Source organism: Clavelina lepadiformis, chromosome 8, assembly GCF_947623445.1.
Source record: "Clavelina lepadiformis chromosome 8, kaClaLepa1.1, whole genome shotgun sequence".
Lineage (NCBI taxonomy): Eukaryota > Metazoa > Chordata > Ascidiacea > Aplousobranchia > Clavelinidae > Clavelina > Clavelina lepadiformis.
Genome location: NC_135247.1, coordinates 6,510,788 through 6,527,620, shown reverse-complemented (window position 1 = coordinate 6,527,620; position 16,833 = coordinate 6,510,788). Strand labels below are relative to the sequence as shown.

Below are 16,833 nucleotides of genomic sequence, written 5' to 3'. Positions count from 1 at the left end.
CCTGTTTTGTGCTGTTGGAATAGATCATGATCCTACTCAGTGGCGGCGTTTCATTGACAGTTCTACCAAAAGTCAGCAGTGTTACTTCACAATGGCAACATATACCCATCAATTCCACTTGCTTATTCCTTACAGATGAAAGAAGAGTATGAAAACGTCTAGCAACTGCTCAATAAAATCAATTACACTCAGTTTAAGTGGTATGTTTGTGGTGACTTTAAAATGTTGGGAATTTTGCTTGGTCTGCAGGGTGGTTACACAAAATACTCTTGCTTTCTGTGCTTGTGGAATAGTAGAGCTGACGGTGAGCACTATGATAAAATTCATTGGCCGGCACGGGAAAAACTAACCCCAGGAATGTACAACGTTATTAGGGAGCCTCTTGTAAGCCGGGAAATAGTTTTACTGCCTCCACTTCATATCCAATTAGGTCTGGTAAAACAGTTTGTCAAAGCTTTGGATTTTCAAGGACAAGTTTTTCAAGAAATCCGTTCAATATTTCCCAGACCATCACTTGCCAAAATAAAAGGAGGAATATTTGTTGGTCCTCAGATAAACGCAATGTTAAAGTGTAAAAGCTTGGAAGAAAAAATGAATGAAACAGAAAAAGAAGCGTGGCAAGCATTGCGAGGTGTGTTTGAGATGAATTTTTGGGAAATAAAAGGGACAGAACTTACAAAGAGTTGTTGGAGAAACTTATCAAAAGTTACCAAAACATGGGTTGTCGCATGTCTGTCAAACTTCATTTTTTATGTTCGCATCTAGATTTTTTTCAAGAAAATCTAGGTGACTTCAGTGAGGAGCACGGTGAGAGACTTCATCAGGATATTGAGCCAATGGAAAAACGATAGTGTAATGATGGGAAACTACATTTGGTCTTTAGTAAGGCAAGACAGGAGTAGTCATAAAAGAAAAACTCGCTCAAAAGTACATTTTTGAACGACTCTTACTGTTTGACAAAACTATGTTACATTTATCTTCAAGCCTTCCTTATTAACGTTTTTAAACTGGTTTTTGCGTTTAATAAACCAAACAGAACCTTGATGTGGAGCTAAAATCTACTGCAAGAGTAGAACACGATTTGCTGTACTTACAGCTATATCAAAATTTGAATATCTCAAAAAGTAACGATGGTACAAAAAAACTAACTGGATTTTTGAACTCAGCACCCAAAAATACATAAAGGGGCATTAAAAAAAGTAGCCAAACAAAAATTGTGTTACGTAGTGTAATAGAAATAAAAGACGTGTGTGTGTCTGTCGGAACCTCCGACAAAGATGAGCTCAACAAAGATTAGCTCGGTAATCGGAGCTCAATGCCTGAGAAATAATTTCTGAGTTTAAGTCGTGCAAAGACTTTTTCAGTCGATAATAAACAGATTGATGTTACAGATAGCTTACATGCCATACCATACTTCTGCATTTCTTGTTTTGAAAAAACATAAGATTTTTATGCTGGGGTACTTTCCCGCTCTTTATTATAAGTTTAAAATCCACTAAAACCAAAGTAGGCCAGAGCTAGAATAGCAATTAGAGTAGCCTACTCTTTGGCCTTAGGTATGTTTACTAGAAATACCGACATTCGTTAAAAGTAAATCGAAAACCAAATTATGAAATGAGATGTTGCTGGTAGTGTTCGTTCTGAATCGAGGATATCTTATAAAGATGTTCTTAGGGCAAAATTGACTTGAGTCATTGCTTTTTTTCTGTTATTGTGTATTGTAATATGTTATCATGGCATAGGCCTAGTTATCGTAATCACTAGTGTGTATACGCCATAGTCGGTGTATCCACTATTTATCATAAATATTGTAGTTAAAGGGAATGTAGAGGCATGATTTCCTAATGACATTAGCCTATTATACTTTTATTTGATGCAAACTGTCTACTTTTAGTGCACTTGTGGGCATCAATATTGTGCCATCTCTTGGCCACAGAAACAAGATTATGGTCCCTAGGATGAAGTTTCTTTTATGCGGTTTTCTTTAAACGTCCATATGTTGTGCACTTAAGATATTCATTGTCATTTTAATCTAACCATTTCGCTTTACTGTATATAGCAGGGGTGGCCAGACCTGCTTCATGCTCGAGCCGCATATAACAAATTGCAGTTTTAAAAGAGCCACAACACAAACACAATAGAAAACACGAATTTATTCACTCACAAAGAAGTGTAGCTATTGATAAACATTAGTGCTGCGTGGTGATACTATGACTCTCCACCTGGGCTTCACCAACTCTTTTTGCAATTATTAGTATAACCGTAACCAAGACTTAAAACTAGGTCAGCCCTGACGTACAGCTTCAATCTGACAGTTTACTTAACTACAGTGTACAAGTTAGCACACTTCTGTACAATAATGTACTTTTTGGAGTGTAATTTGATTATTACTAACAATGAGTCCATTGTTAATACGTGTGATGAAACAATGCGTTCTATTACACGTATTCACATCACACGTATCATCATTCACATTCACATCACACGTATTCATCATTTTATCACGTCATCATCTGATCAAACAACTCGTCTAGACCGGGAAAATTGCATGTCTAATTCAACAATGCTAGGCCTAATTCATTAAAGAGCCGCAATCAAAGGCTCAAAGAGCCGCAGTTTGGCCACCCCTGGTATATAGCCTATTTATTTCGGCTATTAATATGCGTGTTTTTAATGTTAGGTAACATGTTCTCTACATCTTCCAACAGTGTAGTTGTTTGTGTTATTTTGGCCTTAATTTCGTTAAATTTAAGAAATAGGCTATTTTGTGGGTTTGGTGACGATGCTAACCTACCATCTTATCGCACAATTGTATTATTGTTATGTTGTGTGTTTTAAGTCCTTGGTCTTTGCCACTTTTTCATGCTCGTTAACTGTTCGTGAACTTGTGTTTTTATTGTGCTATAACTACAATGGTTATAGCATCGTGATTTTCACTCCGCACAGGTAACGGCGAAAATTAAAAAATACAATTCAATAAAAACAATGTAGCGTACGGTAGGCCTACTGTCGCCATTGACACTACGAAGAAACTGATAAGCTGAGCTACTAATGATTGGTGAATCACCATCCTGCCATCTAGGCCTATAAGCATTCCAGCCAAAATCCCCTATTTCCCCTAGCCACAGTCGGCAGAGTACAGGAGTATGGCAGTTTTTGCCGTACCTCGGCCCTCGAATGTGCAGATGCAAAATTCTGGTGAGCAAAGAAGCATCTGGTGTGAACCGTGATTCGAGGTCCAAGCCTGTCTGGCGTTTGTGGATGGTAAGGTCCAGCAGACTGCAGAGTATGGCACACCTAAAATTTTTTTCCAAAACGACATTGAACACCAGGGCAAACCAGTGTCTCCAAAGAAAAAGACCCTAATTTTTGCTCTGATTTTTACTGCAAAATTAGTGTTTAAAAGCGATGTCTCTAAAAACAAAAAAGAAAAACCCGAAACTGATTTTTCCCCAATTTTTATCGTAAAGGGCCGCATCCATGCCTGCGCAAACGCCAGGCAGCTTTGGGCCACGTGTCGCAGTGCACACCAGAATTTTGCTTCTGTACACCTGAGATCTCAGCAAAAACTGCCATACTCTGCAATCCGGGGCTAAGTGCGACTTTTTACCATAGAAATCGGATTTTTAAAAAATCTTCTCCAAATTGTGCCAAAAAATTTCGAGTGAACTCCTGCTAAACTCTGCTGTCTGCCCCCCAAACATGTAAGAAAAAATTGCTTATTTTTTATATAGGTCTATTTAATCAATACATTCCCTATGTATCATATTAAAAATTTTAATTGTTTAATTTACAGTGGTTTGAATTTGTATGCGCTGAATTTGTTTGATATGACGTCTAGATCTGTGGTCGGCGAAGCACGCGATGTAAATGGTGTAAAAGTTAGCATGTTATCTGTGACATGTTACATACGCTAATTTTGTTTTTGATGTCAAGCAACATTTAAAATAATGAACTAGAAGTAAATGCAAACCGATTTAGACCTATTACATTCAAACACGCCACAAAAAACACCCCAAATTTTACGAATTTTATGTCGCATACTATGCTGACCATGTATCACACATTTGTATCGACCATGCCCAGTGCGTAAGATTCAAACTGCTGTGGAGTAAGAACCGAGGCCAACGTATTTTCGAAAATTTTGTTTTTATCGCTCTACCCCACCTGCATACACAAAAATCATCAACGTTCACACTGAACTTTTTTTTCTTACGAGGACTTTTACACACAAGAATCAACATGCATGCCCAATTTTATTTATTCTTATGTGGACTTATAAGAAACAAACAAAGTAAAACTGGTCGTTTTAATACCAATTTATAATATATAAACAAAGAATTGATGCTTCAGTGCATGCCTCCACACCAAAATTTGTGTCATTGTACTCAAAAATTCTTGTTGAAAACTGCCATACTTGCAGTGGATGAACCATTGGCTGATAATGGAAAATGTTCCAGGCTTGATACGCAGTGGCGCTATGCCATTGTAATGCCCTCGGGCAAGACAGTCACGAAACTTGCTCCTGTTCAGTGGACCTGGTGTGACAGTTCTAAATTCATGCATAGTTAGGCCTACCTTGTATAAAATATTAAAAAAACAAATTAAGAAATGTGCGGCATTCAGAGCTTGCGCAAAGGCTAGCTCGGTAACTGGGGCTCGAGCAATGAGGAACCATCCCCAGGTTTAAGTCGTACCATAGGTTACTATCCCAACTTGAAAGTACGGTGGTTTTAGAGGAGAAATCATGTGTGCAAAGATGGAAGTGATAGCATGCACTCCAGATTGAAAAGTTCTCTTTTTTTGGTGATAAAACCTTCGCACAAAAAGATATAATAGTCGCCATTATATGCGCAATAGACCTTTTCCGAGTTACAGCCGCTATTTTTTTGGCTGGCAAGATTTCTTTGATCCTCTGTACTTAATAAAGGGAATTGTCAACCCGCTTTGTTTCTTCTTTAAATTAATAGCGTTCTGGTCATCAGATTGTAAAGATATCGCTCAGGTGAGTAGCATATGAATTCCTTTACAGGATAACGAAAAAATATTGAAATTATGTAGCCTAGTTTTTATTTTACAACTGTTTGAATCCTATTCACTGGACTTGTTCGATACGATAGCTCGATACGTTGTCAGCGAAACAGGTGACATGAAATGTGTAAGAGTTTTTGTGTTAACTGTGGTGCATTACATAGGCTAATTTTGTTCATTTCAAGCTAAGTTTTAAACAATGAACTAAAAGCAAATTTGATACAAACTGAATAAATACATTCACATGTGCCGCAGATACGCACGTCATTTGTTGAAAACTGCACACTTAATAGTCATTACGCTAGATTTTGGATTTAGCTCATCTTAAATCTAAGTTTTAATTAGCTCAATTCATAGCTTTCACAATACTGAAAAATTCTATCAACAACATATGATACACATAAGAGTCAACATCATAAAGAGTCAGAACACATAGCGGTAAGAAAATGTTCTTAAAAAATACAACTGCTTTTGTAAACAATTCATAAAACTGGTATTGCATGGAACATTGCTCAAATCTAATATGGTTGTACATTTCGGAAAGCTCCTCCGATAATAATACTTAATGCAGCAGCAAGCAACTTTTAATTTTATTATTAATTATCTTTTAATTTAGAAAATTTAGCAGTTTTACTTCTCTGTTATTGTTCAACTACCAAACTACAACAGATAGTTTCATTATTTAACTTTGGGCTATCAGCTGGTTAATTGTACAAACTTGCATGGTTTTATACATCATCATTGTCTTTGCAGTTTGTTTTGTAATGCTGTAGCTTACTAGAAATTGTTCTGGCAATGCAGCGATGATGTCAGCTACTTCCCAGAAAGGCCCATATAGAGCAACAAAATTGGTAGGCAAATTGTTGAATCCTATGAAGTTATTCTATTAAGAGCAAAACAATTCAATGTGTAAATTTTGGTACCGTGTTATAAAAATGAGGTGCAATTAAATGTTTTAATTTTGTTTCTTCAGTGGAATGATGTGGTACACCTGTTCCAAGTTGGTATGCCAACTAAGAAGCATAGACATCTTTTGAAAACTTACGTAGATTGCTTTATTGCAAGTGATGCTGTGGAATGGCTGCATGCACTTTTAAAGGCAAACGAAAATTTTGGACCTAATGTAAGGCATTAGTTTAAAGTATCTCACAAAGTGACAATACAATAATAAGTATCATATATCATACATGATTTATAGACGACAAAATATCTTAACATCAATATACCATCAGTGCAGACAAGTGTTAAATATATTATACTTATATAAATATAATTATTATCCAACTAAAATATTTTTAAATACACCAATAAATATTTTTTTAGGCTACAGATGTAATAAGTGCTATATGTGCACGTTTTTTGTGTACGATTTCCTGTATATAGAAGTTGTAAATACATGTATACATATATGTGCCATTGGTAAATATTAGGGATGTGCCGCGAGGAAGATTATTCAGGTTCGTGCGAACCCGAATATCATGAAGGTCGACACGAACGAATCCCGAATCTATTCGTATTAGAACCAAGCAATAAAATTTCATCCAAAATTTGTCAAGTCTTGCTTGTAACATGATGTAATCGATAAACAAATCGCTTTCTTTCGAAAATTAGTGTTTAAAAAACGATTGAAAAAGCAAAATCGTTAGGAAAACGACCTTCATTATAAGTACTGCTGACTCTAGTTTAGCTTTGTCGCGAAACTAGATCATCATTTTTAACAAAAGTCAGTAAATTTATAAGTAATATTGTGTTCGGGTTTGCCGTTGTTGGTGTTCGTGTTCGCCCGAATCTTCCATAAAGGTGATATTCGGCGAATCTATTCGGGTTTGGGTTCGTATCGGCCCATCCCTAGTAAATATGCATCTTGTTGTACCTTAATCATGGAATAGCATATAATATAATGGATATTTGCTGTATATATTAATATAACAACTATCTTGTATTTTGTGAAGAAGTGAGTTGATTATTATCTCTTTTAAGCTTATTTGATTTTCTTCAATTTTTACATTTACAGGTAAATAGATTTAATTAAAAATACTTGAAAGTTCTAAAAAAGCTCTTAAATGTGTAGCACTAAAGGTGCTGTCAGTTTACAATTTTTTTATGGTGAAAAATTCTTTTCTTAACTGGTAGCACTGGGTATAATTATATAGGAGTATGTAGTTTGTGTTATAATGTGTGCACAAAAAATGCATTCTGCTATTTATTTTTAAGGTCACAAAGCAACAAACTGTTCAACTTCTCAAAAAGTTTTTAAAAAATCATGTAATTGAAGATGTTTTTGGCAAGTGGGGTGATGAGAGTTTTTCTGATAATAGTCAACTTTATCGGTATATACATATAATTTATAGATAATTAATTTTTGAACATAATGTAATAACACCAGCAGTATTTTGTTTGGTATTGAAAATTTTCAACTGTTGTTCTATTGGTTTAAAGATATATTCAAATTGCAATGTAGGTTTCCAGTGATGACATCACCAAGAAGTTTTTCCAGAAAGCCGTTATCGTCTCTCGATGGAAATGTTCTGAAACTTGGGAATTGTGTAAGATAGACTTTTGTTTTACCTTGTACATCACAACAACAGATTTGCTAAAATGATAATCAAACTCCAATAAAACTAGTAAAGTACCATTTTCTACTAACAAACAGTACTAATTAAGCTCATTGTTTTGTTGTGACTTGTTTTGTTTAGGGAAATAATTTTACTGCAAAGCTATCCCAAAAAGTTTCAGCACCTTCAAAGAAAACTTCCTTGGCCAAAACTACAATAGAACGTATCTGGCAGGCAGCATTTCTGGATAGGTATGTGGTTGTGATGTTTGTAAAATTTACAAATATAAACCTATAATATGTCTACATTTTCTTTGTTGTTTCAGCTTAAAACGGGCTTTGCACCTCCAAGACTCAAGCTGCATCTTGCCCAGTGTAGAGATATCTTTGGGTAATCTCATTCAGAATTCCACAGATGTAGACTTGTCATGTATAGGTTTCAATCAGAGTGTTGGTGATATGCCATGTTGGCTTCTCAGTGCTATGAAGTGTCTTTCCAATTGGCCTGATGGTGATGATAGTGGCTTGCCATGCTATGAAGGCTAGTCTTATTTTTTAATTTCAGATTTGTTTTAATTGTCTTAAAAGCAACAGAAGCAATTAACTGTATGATAATCTTAAGCTTGCTTGGTCGAACACTTCATTAAAATGTTTTGTTAAGTAGCCTGAAATAATTTTTTGAAACAACTTCTTTCACCTTAGGATTTGAGAAAGATGTTTTTCAAGCTATTTTGGAATACTTTCAAACACATCCTGCACCGTTACTTACTTTCCAGTTGTTTGAATTATTTACAACAATGTTAACTCGTTGTGAGTTATTGGATGAAATGTGCCGAGGTCATACTCACTCTTTTGCAGATAAAGGTAAATATCAATAAAATGAAAATGAGTTTTTGCATTTTTATGATGTTGTTAGGTTGCTGTTGCATTTACCTATCCCTTTTGCTCACAGGCAGCTAAAATATACATTTCTTCAACAGTGTCATCTGCTTACTTGAAACAAGACCTTGAGCTGAAAAGAATTGAAAAAAATTTAATGCAAGCCCAAATGAGACATGAAAATATAGCAAGACATCACTCCACTAGAGCAAAATATTGCAAAAGACAACTTTCTAATGAAGATGGCTTTATTGGTATATATATATATATATTGTAGCATTCCATCGTTTAAGGCCAATGACATTACAGTCGAATTTGCCTAAGTCGCCACCTCAAAGGGGACAGAAAAAGTGGTGACTAACGCAAACAACAAAAAATCGCATTTTTTATTGCATATTTTGAGGTACTAGATTTAGATTAAACACTCCGTAAACTGTTTTTGGTTAAAAGTTAATGCTTGGCAAGATATTTAGATTTTAGTTCTGTACATAGAATAGTCTCTTAGCCTAAATCTACTGAACAGGCATTACCTCATATCTAACAGCCCTAAGCTGCTACAATCATAACTTGCTTGATGGTTTTCTGAATACAGAAAACGTCCCTCCATTTGATAGCAAAAGCAAAACTGTGGTATAAAAATGACATACTCTATTCATCATAGCTAATCTCATTCTCATCGTTTTTCTGTAATCTCTGTCTAGGTCGCTTTACCTGACTGTAGCATGACTCGCTGAAAATTAAAACTGATAGAAACAGTGTAAAATGATAAGGTTTCGGGTCCTTCATAAATCTACATTGTGACGTACAATAAGGTTGTGCTACGTTAACAAAGATTGCAGACAGCGGTAGTGTAGTCGTCGCAGATTAAGTTTGCCATGTAATCACACTGACAAAGTGTTTTGAAGGTCTGACTACCTATGCAAATTATTTTGGTCATAGTAGCAAGAATGGTGGCAAGTTCAGCGATTAAACGAGTTAGGCGAAGATAACTTAGCTGAACTTGATTTAACAGAAAACAAAAGGCTTACCGCTGGGACCAAGTGATAGGTGGCGACTTAGGCAAACTGGTGACTTAGCTGAAGGCGACTGAAGCGAGTTCTACTCTATATGCTCGAAGATAATTGCGTAGTTTTTTTTCGGCTCTGTTGTGGGCTTGTGACAGATTTTGAGATATTAGTGTACATGGCAATTATGGCGCAAATGGTATGATATCCATAGTATGTATATTGTATATATAAGATGTTTTGCAAATACTGCTTTGTGTTCTCAGATTACCCAATAATTCATTTCAAACTGTGGTAAACCCTGGGCTATTTTTTGGATATCTGTTTTTTCAAATATTAACCATCTAAAGAAATATGTACTGCAGCGCCTGAAATTTAATATTTTATTTGTAATGTTAGATTTTATTATAAATAATATAGGAAAATATACTTTTTCACAGATGTAGAAGACAGCGATATTGCTGATGACCCGAGACAGTAAGGAGAACCATCTTTGTTTTTGTTTCATGTCAAGTCTCCAGTTTTGTTCTATTATTTTCTTTTTTACTTGATCATTTCACAAAAACGCTGCATATCTTTCATTTTGCTCTGCCTTTAAACTAGTTTTTGTACAGGCTAATCAACTTTAATCTGCCTTTGTAATCTTCCATGCAGTAATTGTCAGTTTTGAAATTGGAATATAGCTTTTCATATTACCCGTGGGAGTTCAACAAAGCATATCATTGCGAATTAGATATTACAGTACTTCAAAACATTGTTATTGTCTTGTTGCTATTTCTACCATGAATAGTTTGCAATAGTTGCTCAAAAGTATGATATGTTACTAGTTTTTATCATGGTCAACTGCATTTGAACTTGGCTGCAGGGTGTACAAGCTTGAGGAGAGAGCAACAAGGCATGCGTGGGAAAACAGATTTCAGAGTGTTCGTGAACTTGATGTGCTGAACGAAGAAACATCATTTTCCTCTGCAAAAAAACCTGATCTGAAGTAAGCTATAGTTGGGCAAGAACAGCTCATCAGGTCTTCACTTTTACAATCATTTAATTATTTTTTAAAGTTTTTTTCCTTTTGTTAGTGCTGACAGTAATGCCTGTTCATTACCTGAACTGAGGCCATGGGCTAATGATCAGAAATTCCCCATTTCTTCCAATACTGATTATATAAACCTTGCGTTTCAAAAAGATTTGGGTAAGTTTGTTGTTGTTGGCTATCTATGCTAGAGCTTTTAAAAATTTTTGTTAAAGTATCTGCAATAAGCTTTACAGCTAATGACTGAAAAGCACTTTCAAAACAAGCTTACCATTTACTAATAATTACATATTTTTGCACAGATAACCAACAAGTTTCAAAATCTATTTCTACAAACGATGTTGATATACATCGATCCGTTGAAGACCTGCTGTTGAACATGAGTCTGTCTTCCAGAAATGAACTGGAAATGGATCTGATGACCAGTCTGGTCGATGATGGTGACCAAAAATGTGAGGAAGTACCACCCATTTGTGATCGTCTGTCTAATAGTTTCCATGAAATCCTTCAAGAATCCCCCATCGTTGAACCTAAATTCACTGAACAGATTAAGCCTTCCTCAGGACAAACTTCATCAGTAGTTCATAGCCACAATTGGCATTTTAGCCAGAAAACTGTGGCATGCAATGCTGTAAGCGATAATACTTTGAAAATTACTCATCGATATTCAAACACAACACCCTCTCGTCACCAGGGTGGTTGCAAAAACGCGGGCTATGAATGTGATGTTGAACCTGTGTGTGACATTCATCAACGGAAACATATTTACCGGGCACGTTCTCTCAGGCCACCAGGTGAGTCAATCAATTAGCTATTTTTGGTTTATACTGTCTTTGTATGAGTCAGTCACCCGGGCTAGTTGTCGACCTTGTCGGGCATAAATTAAATAACCACTGGGTTGTGCTGTCGTCCAAAACTCGCCAGCCTTGTATTCCATGAGGAGTATTGTAAATAAAGCAACTGGGAATAACAACGGTCTGTGGTTTATCCTCTACAACACACTCACAAAGCGCAGAATTTGCCACTTCCCATCTGTACAGAGTTAAACGGAAATTACAGATGCCGGTTTGCAGCCGAAGAAGCCGTACACAGGCCATCTTGGGTTGTAAAAGTCCGGTGGGGTGGGAGTCAGCTCGGGAATGAAGCTGCAAAGTCTGACACACTCCACACACAATTTATGGTCCTACTAATGAACCACGCTGGTGCCTGAGTTTTTAGGTTGTTCCGAATATTGTGGTGTGCTGGGGCATATGAGTTTTTTTATTTTAATCTTTGGCCTTGCTTATTTGCTGAGGCAAAAAGCTTTAGATGGAGTAGACGGAGTCGTTCTGTTGCCCAAAGTGCAAGAGTAAGATTAGCTCTATCACGGCAAAGCCCTACAGGTAGGACACCTACGAGAAAGGGGATATTGTCTAATCTAATGGTGTGTGCTGCAAACTTAAAGCTGCAGTATGCAAGACACTGTTTATGACAATGTCAATTTAGTTGGTGTGTGTACTGCGAAACCAGACAGGTGTGCAGTACTCAACGCTGGAGTAGGTTACGACTACTGCTGCTGTATGTAGAGTAGCAACCCCAGCCTGAGCCCACCAGTCGTCTTATCTAGGCAGTGTGGGGCAAGGGCCCGATGTTTGAGGGTGAGATGCTCGATGACAGTGAGTTTGCTCTCGATTTTCAGCAGCAGTATTGTTGGCCGATGAAACTTGTTGTTTCACTTCGGCGATGAAGGTGGATCCTTAGTACTTTCTGCTGAACGTCCTGGGTGGAGGGCCTGGGGGCTCTATCTGTCAGATTTAGCTGTGTTTGAGTTTAAGACACTGCTTGGGGATCAGCATGTCGAGTCATCTGACATGGTCTTCGGACCTCGGCTTATACCAGCGGTTCCCAAACTTTTCTAAAAATATTCCCTGGCAGACCCTTTGCAATTATTTTGATATTTTGCGGTTTTATAAAAATTAAAGAATGCTATAGGAAAAAATGCAAAAACCACACCAATGAAAGAAAAAGCAAAAACTAACAAATACGGTAAGCATTTAATGGGAAGGGGGCACTTGTTTTGCTGCAATTAACTCATCAATGTTTGGTTTGGTTTTGGATAGCGCAACTCTCATGTCGTGTACTACATCCACCCTTTGAAACTGCTTTAAAGCTTTAAAGACTAATTCTCTTTGCGGACACCCTGAAACTGCTTTTTTCGACCCCAGTTTGGGAACCGCTGGTTTATACCGTTTTTACTCGGTTTATGTGAGTGTAAAAGATTGTGTAGCTCATGTGTGCATAGTACAGTACATATCTAAAAATCCATCTTGTGCAGTTGTGGCAACTAGCTATCCATCATGTGGCAATGTATCTCGCTCAAAATCTTGCATTGTGGCAAGAGTGGAAGTGCCACCAGTTAGTCAAACAAAAAATGACGTCAATTGCAATCGGGTGAAATCGAGAATCATTCGACTCCCATATGTTTCTGCAAGTACTTCAAATTACAGAGTTGGTGGCCCTCGTGCACATTATTTGAGCAGGTTAGTCTTCGTCTCATAGTTGTTAAGATACTCCTAGATTCTGCCTTAATATGACTTAACAATTTTTTATTCATTTAGATCTCATTCCAGCTTAAGTAATAAACGTATCTTTCATGAAAGTCGTTCAGCAAAGCAACAAATGAATCCGCCATGTCATCACAAAAGTGTAAAGTCCTTGAATAAATTTGAACCATCTTTTACTGCACCTTCAAATGAACCGCAGTCACCATTAACCGCTGCGCTTGATGTGGCAAGGCGGAAGCTGGTTATTGGTAAGGAAGGATAGTTTAAAAAAGAAAAAATTAGGACATGTCTAAGCAGATCAAATTTACTGTACTTAACAACATTTTTACAGTCAAATTTCCTTTTCATTTAAAATTCAAGTAAAATTTTATTCACGCTATATGACAGAAGACAATGCAATGGAGTGTCCACATTCATGTGAAGGTTTTCAACTCTGTTTGCTTCTGATACCTGCAGAGAATCGAAGGTTTGACTCCAATGCAAATTTATTTCTTCATTAACTTTTTGCTTTTACTGCATAGTTATTAGTTAACAATTTTTGAAGGGTCTTCTTTGATGATAGGTTTCATACTGTGTGCATATTTTTTCCTACAGGAGACTTCATTTATTGCTCCATTTGATGTCTAAAATGGCTACAAATCCTCATCTCATTGCTTTTGATAAGAACAAATCTACAAGAAATTTAGTACGTTTTGAAAGCATTGTTTTCTTACAAAGAGAATATTCTGTCTGTGATAGATTGACAAAACAAAGAAAAAACTTTCTTGGTTTATCGAAGAATTAATTATCAAACATACTTAATTGTGACATTCAGTATACTTTCAACTTTTATTTTGACTTTTTCTTAATATTCAATTTCCAATACTCTTAGTTAATAGACAAGTTTGCTACATGCATCATAAGAGCATCAAATGAAGACAAGATTGCCAGTCAATGCTTGTCGGAAAGAGTAACTCGGTTTCTGCTCGATCACGCATCAGTTGTGATGATGCCTCCAGAGAAACTAAGGAAAGAAGTGGAAAAAAGAAAGCAGCAAGCACTAAATGAGAAAGTAACTAATGCCTTAATCCTTAAAAATCGAATTGAATTCCATCTTCACTATAGAAGGTAGCACTGAAAATAGATTGATTAATCTTACACAATGTATTATTTACAGGATAAAGTCATCTCAACCTGCGATGAACCAGAGCACTTGCTTAAAAGGCAGTATACTTTCTGTAAACAGGTGATTTGTTTTAATAGGTTTGTGATACGTTCATCCTGACAGTCATAGGTTTAACGCTCAGTTGATTGATGCAAAACCTGAAAGTCAAGGTCTTCTATCACAGTTTTTGTTTTATTTTTGAGGGCTTGTAAATAACTTAGTAGCATTTCTGTGATTACTTCTTTCGAGTAGCGCAAGTGTTACATGAAGAAAAAATTTTTCATATTTTTGCTTGCTCTTATGGTTTTGAGGTAACATAGAGCTCATAGTGTTTAATATTTATACGGTTTAATTATCAATCTAATAATGATAATATGACTGACCCTAAAGTAAAAAAGGGTAAGCCGCCGCACATAGCCTTTTCATAGCTACTTGCTTAACAGGCCACATGATTTTCTACTGCACCTACAACACACAGCGCAATATGTAAAATTGTAAATTCTGCTAAAAACTTCTCGCAAGGTCTTTCATACACTGTGGGCCTTGGCTCAGCCTTTGATGCTACAAGATACACCAAAAGGATTCTTGCAGCTAACGTATAGTTTCTTTGTATCACATGGGCCCAGAGTTTTACGTGTGTATTTTTGTCACACCAGGTTTCAAATGAAGAATACGACAACCATTGTGGAGTAACCTTGAACAACGCATTAACTGGTTTACTTCATGATATCGTTAAAAATGAAAACCTCTCTGAAAAAGAGAAGAAAAAGAAACTTAAGCAGGTTTGGTTCTAAAGTTAATACTTCAACCAAGTTAATCTCGCAAACGCAACAGTAATAGTAACTACATTTACCCGCACTCTATTTCTGCTAGAATACTTATCCGACGACCCGAATTTGTTTTAAATTGCCGTTGTTCCGTTCAATTATTATTCTGTTGTTCGCTGTGTTTTTGTCTTAGTATACCAATATTACTTAGTATAGATTTTGGTGATCTGATACTCCAATGTTGGGATGTTTAGACGGTCCTGTGTCAGTTTTAATGGTAAAATTGCTGGTGACGATCTTCAGTTACCGGTATGTGGTAAATCATATTTTCTGCTGGCAGTTTCAGAAGCTTTATCCCGACATCTACCGTGAACATTTTGCTTCCAATCAAGTGAACGTTGAAACAAGACAATCCGCTTCTAAGAAACCATTACTCAGCAACGCTTTAAAAAAGCTCAGGAATTTAAGGTAAAGTTTTATTAAACCAAACAGCACTGCACTTAACCTCTGTTGGACTAATTGGGCTATAGTAGTTATTGGATAATTTATTAGTTAATGTCAGGTAACTATGACGTTAATTTTTGCGAGTGGCAACGTATGATAATGAACCTCATTAACTCGTCTATTTTTACTCTAGAATGTAATGACGTGATATAGCGGTCGGTCAACCCAATCCAATTCCAATCCACTGTTAAGTTTAAGACTGGAGTGTGCAGGTCGATCATTTCTCGTCATTCAACATATAATTTTGGAAGTTTTTTACATTTGCGTCAAATCTGTAAAATCATGCTCTTATCCATTTCACTTCCGTACTATACATTTTATGATGTGGGTCATTTTAGTTGTCCAGTCATTATCTGTTTTATTGTCACGTTTTGTTGCACACGCTTCAATGTCACGTGCGTTATGCCTCAGTGTTACACACTTCAATCATTATTAGCAATGTTCTAAGCTTGAAAAATTTCTCGCACGTTCTTCCAATATTCGCACCTAAAGTGTAAACGTTATAATTACTACTTTGTATCTTCACTTACCACCTGTATTTGTTGAACCTGTGAATCTTTGTCTGCTGTGTTTTACGTTATCCAACACTCGTTTGCTCACATCAAGAAATACGTTTGAAAAATCTGTCTCCAGCAGATGCGTTGCGGGTGACAAGGTCTGGGTTTTAGTAATCCAAAATCCGTAACATTTGCACGTACACTATTGTGTAGTTCTCACCCTACCTCGTCCGTTTTAACTGCTCGTGCTGTGCTGTTTTCAGGTTATAGTGATTAGTGTTGGTAATTGTGATTATATTTGTAATGCTGTGTCGCCTCTCTTTATGTGGGCTGTGTATTTCTCCATGTGTTTGACCATGATCAACATGTATGTTTGCGGAAGGTTGCTGTTTTACCATATCATGGAGATGTTTACATGAAAAAACCGCTACTGTACCTAACCCCTACATCGAAATTTGACATTACTGTATTTTGTCAAATTAAAAAATGATATGCACAAGCACAGTTATTTTTTGCTGGGCTAGCGTAATTGCTTGAAATCATTCCTTAATGCCTAGATGCTGATATTTGACGAATCCCCTTTAATAAACGTGCGGTTGTTGATTTGCTAAATCTCTTATCTTGGTTAATGCTGTGACTGTCAGCTTTTGTTTGGTCATCGGTTCCCATATCATGAGGCATTCAGGTAGGTCCGTCGTCATAGTTTATGAAATTCGTGTATGACCTAAACATTTTCAAGTCGAAGATAGATTTCCTTTGTGGATACGTCGTCGTCGCAATAACATTATTTGCTTTAGGCCAAATAAGAAGCCGTTTGCTTGCGTCTGCGAGCAGTTGATTGATGTTAATAGATTTCCCGTGCTTTTTAGGTTTTCTTGCT

At 36.5% G+C, this 16,833-nt stretch overlaps 1 protein-coding gene across 2 annotated transcripts; it reads left to right on the top strand.

The window, feature by feature from the left end:
- Positions 1–5,763: 5,763 nt before the first annotated feature.
- LOC143469365 (DEP domain-containing protein 1A-like) lies at positions 5,764–16,605 on the top strand. Of its 2 annotated transcripts, none has more exons than XM_076967038.1 (21): positions 5,764–5,882; positions 6,005–6,154; positions 7,246–7,361; positions 7,493–7,577; positions 7,728–7,837; positions 7,912–8,126; positions 8,288–8,449; positions 8,566–8,718; positions 9,909–9,945; positions 10,334–10,456; positions 10,545–10,657; positions 10,801–11,292; positions 12,813–13,017; positions 13,096–13,289; positions 13,432–13,507; positions 13,636–13,726; positions 13,913–14,092; positions 14,198–14,266; positions 14,842–14,967; positions 15,293–15,420; positions 15,590–16,605. In XM_076967038.1, exons 1-21 carry the CDS (start codon positions 5,835–5,837, stop codon positions 15,594–15,596), a joined length of 2,880 nt encoding a protein of 959 aa, XP_076823153.1. In that variant the 5' UTR covers positions 5,764–5,834; the 3' UTR covers positions 15,597–16,605. The 2 variants fall into 2 exon arrangements, with proteins under 2 accessions (XP_076823153.1, XP_076823152.1); XM_076967037.1 differs by having other exon boundaries at positions 13,429–13,507; positions 15,590–16,603.
- The last annotated feature ends 228 nt before the right edge of the window (positions 16,606–16,833 follow it).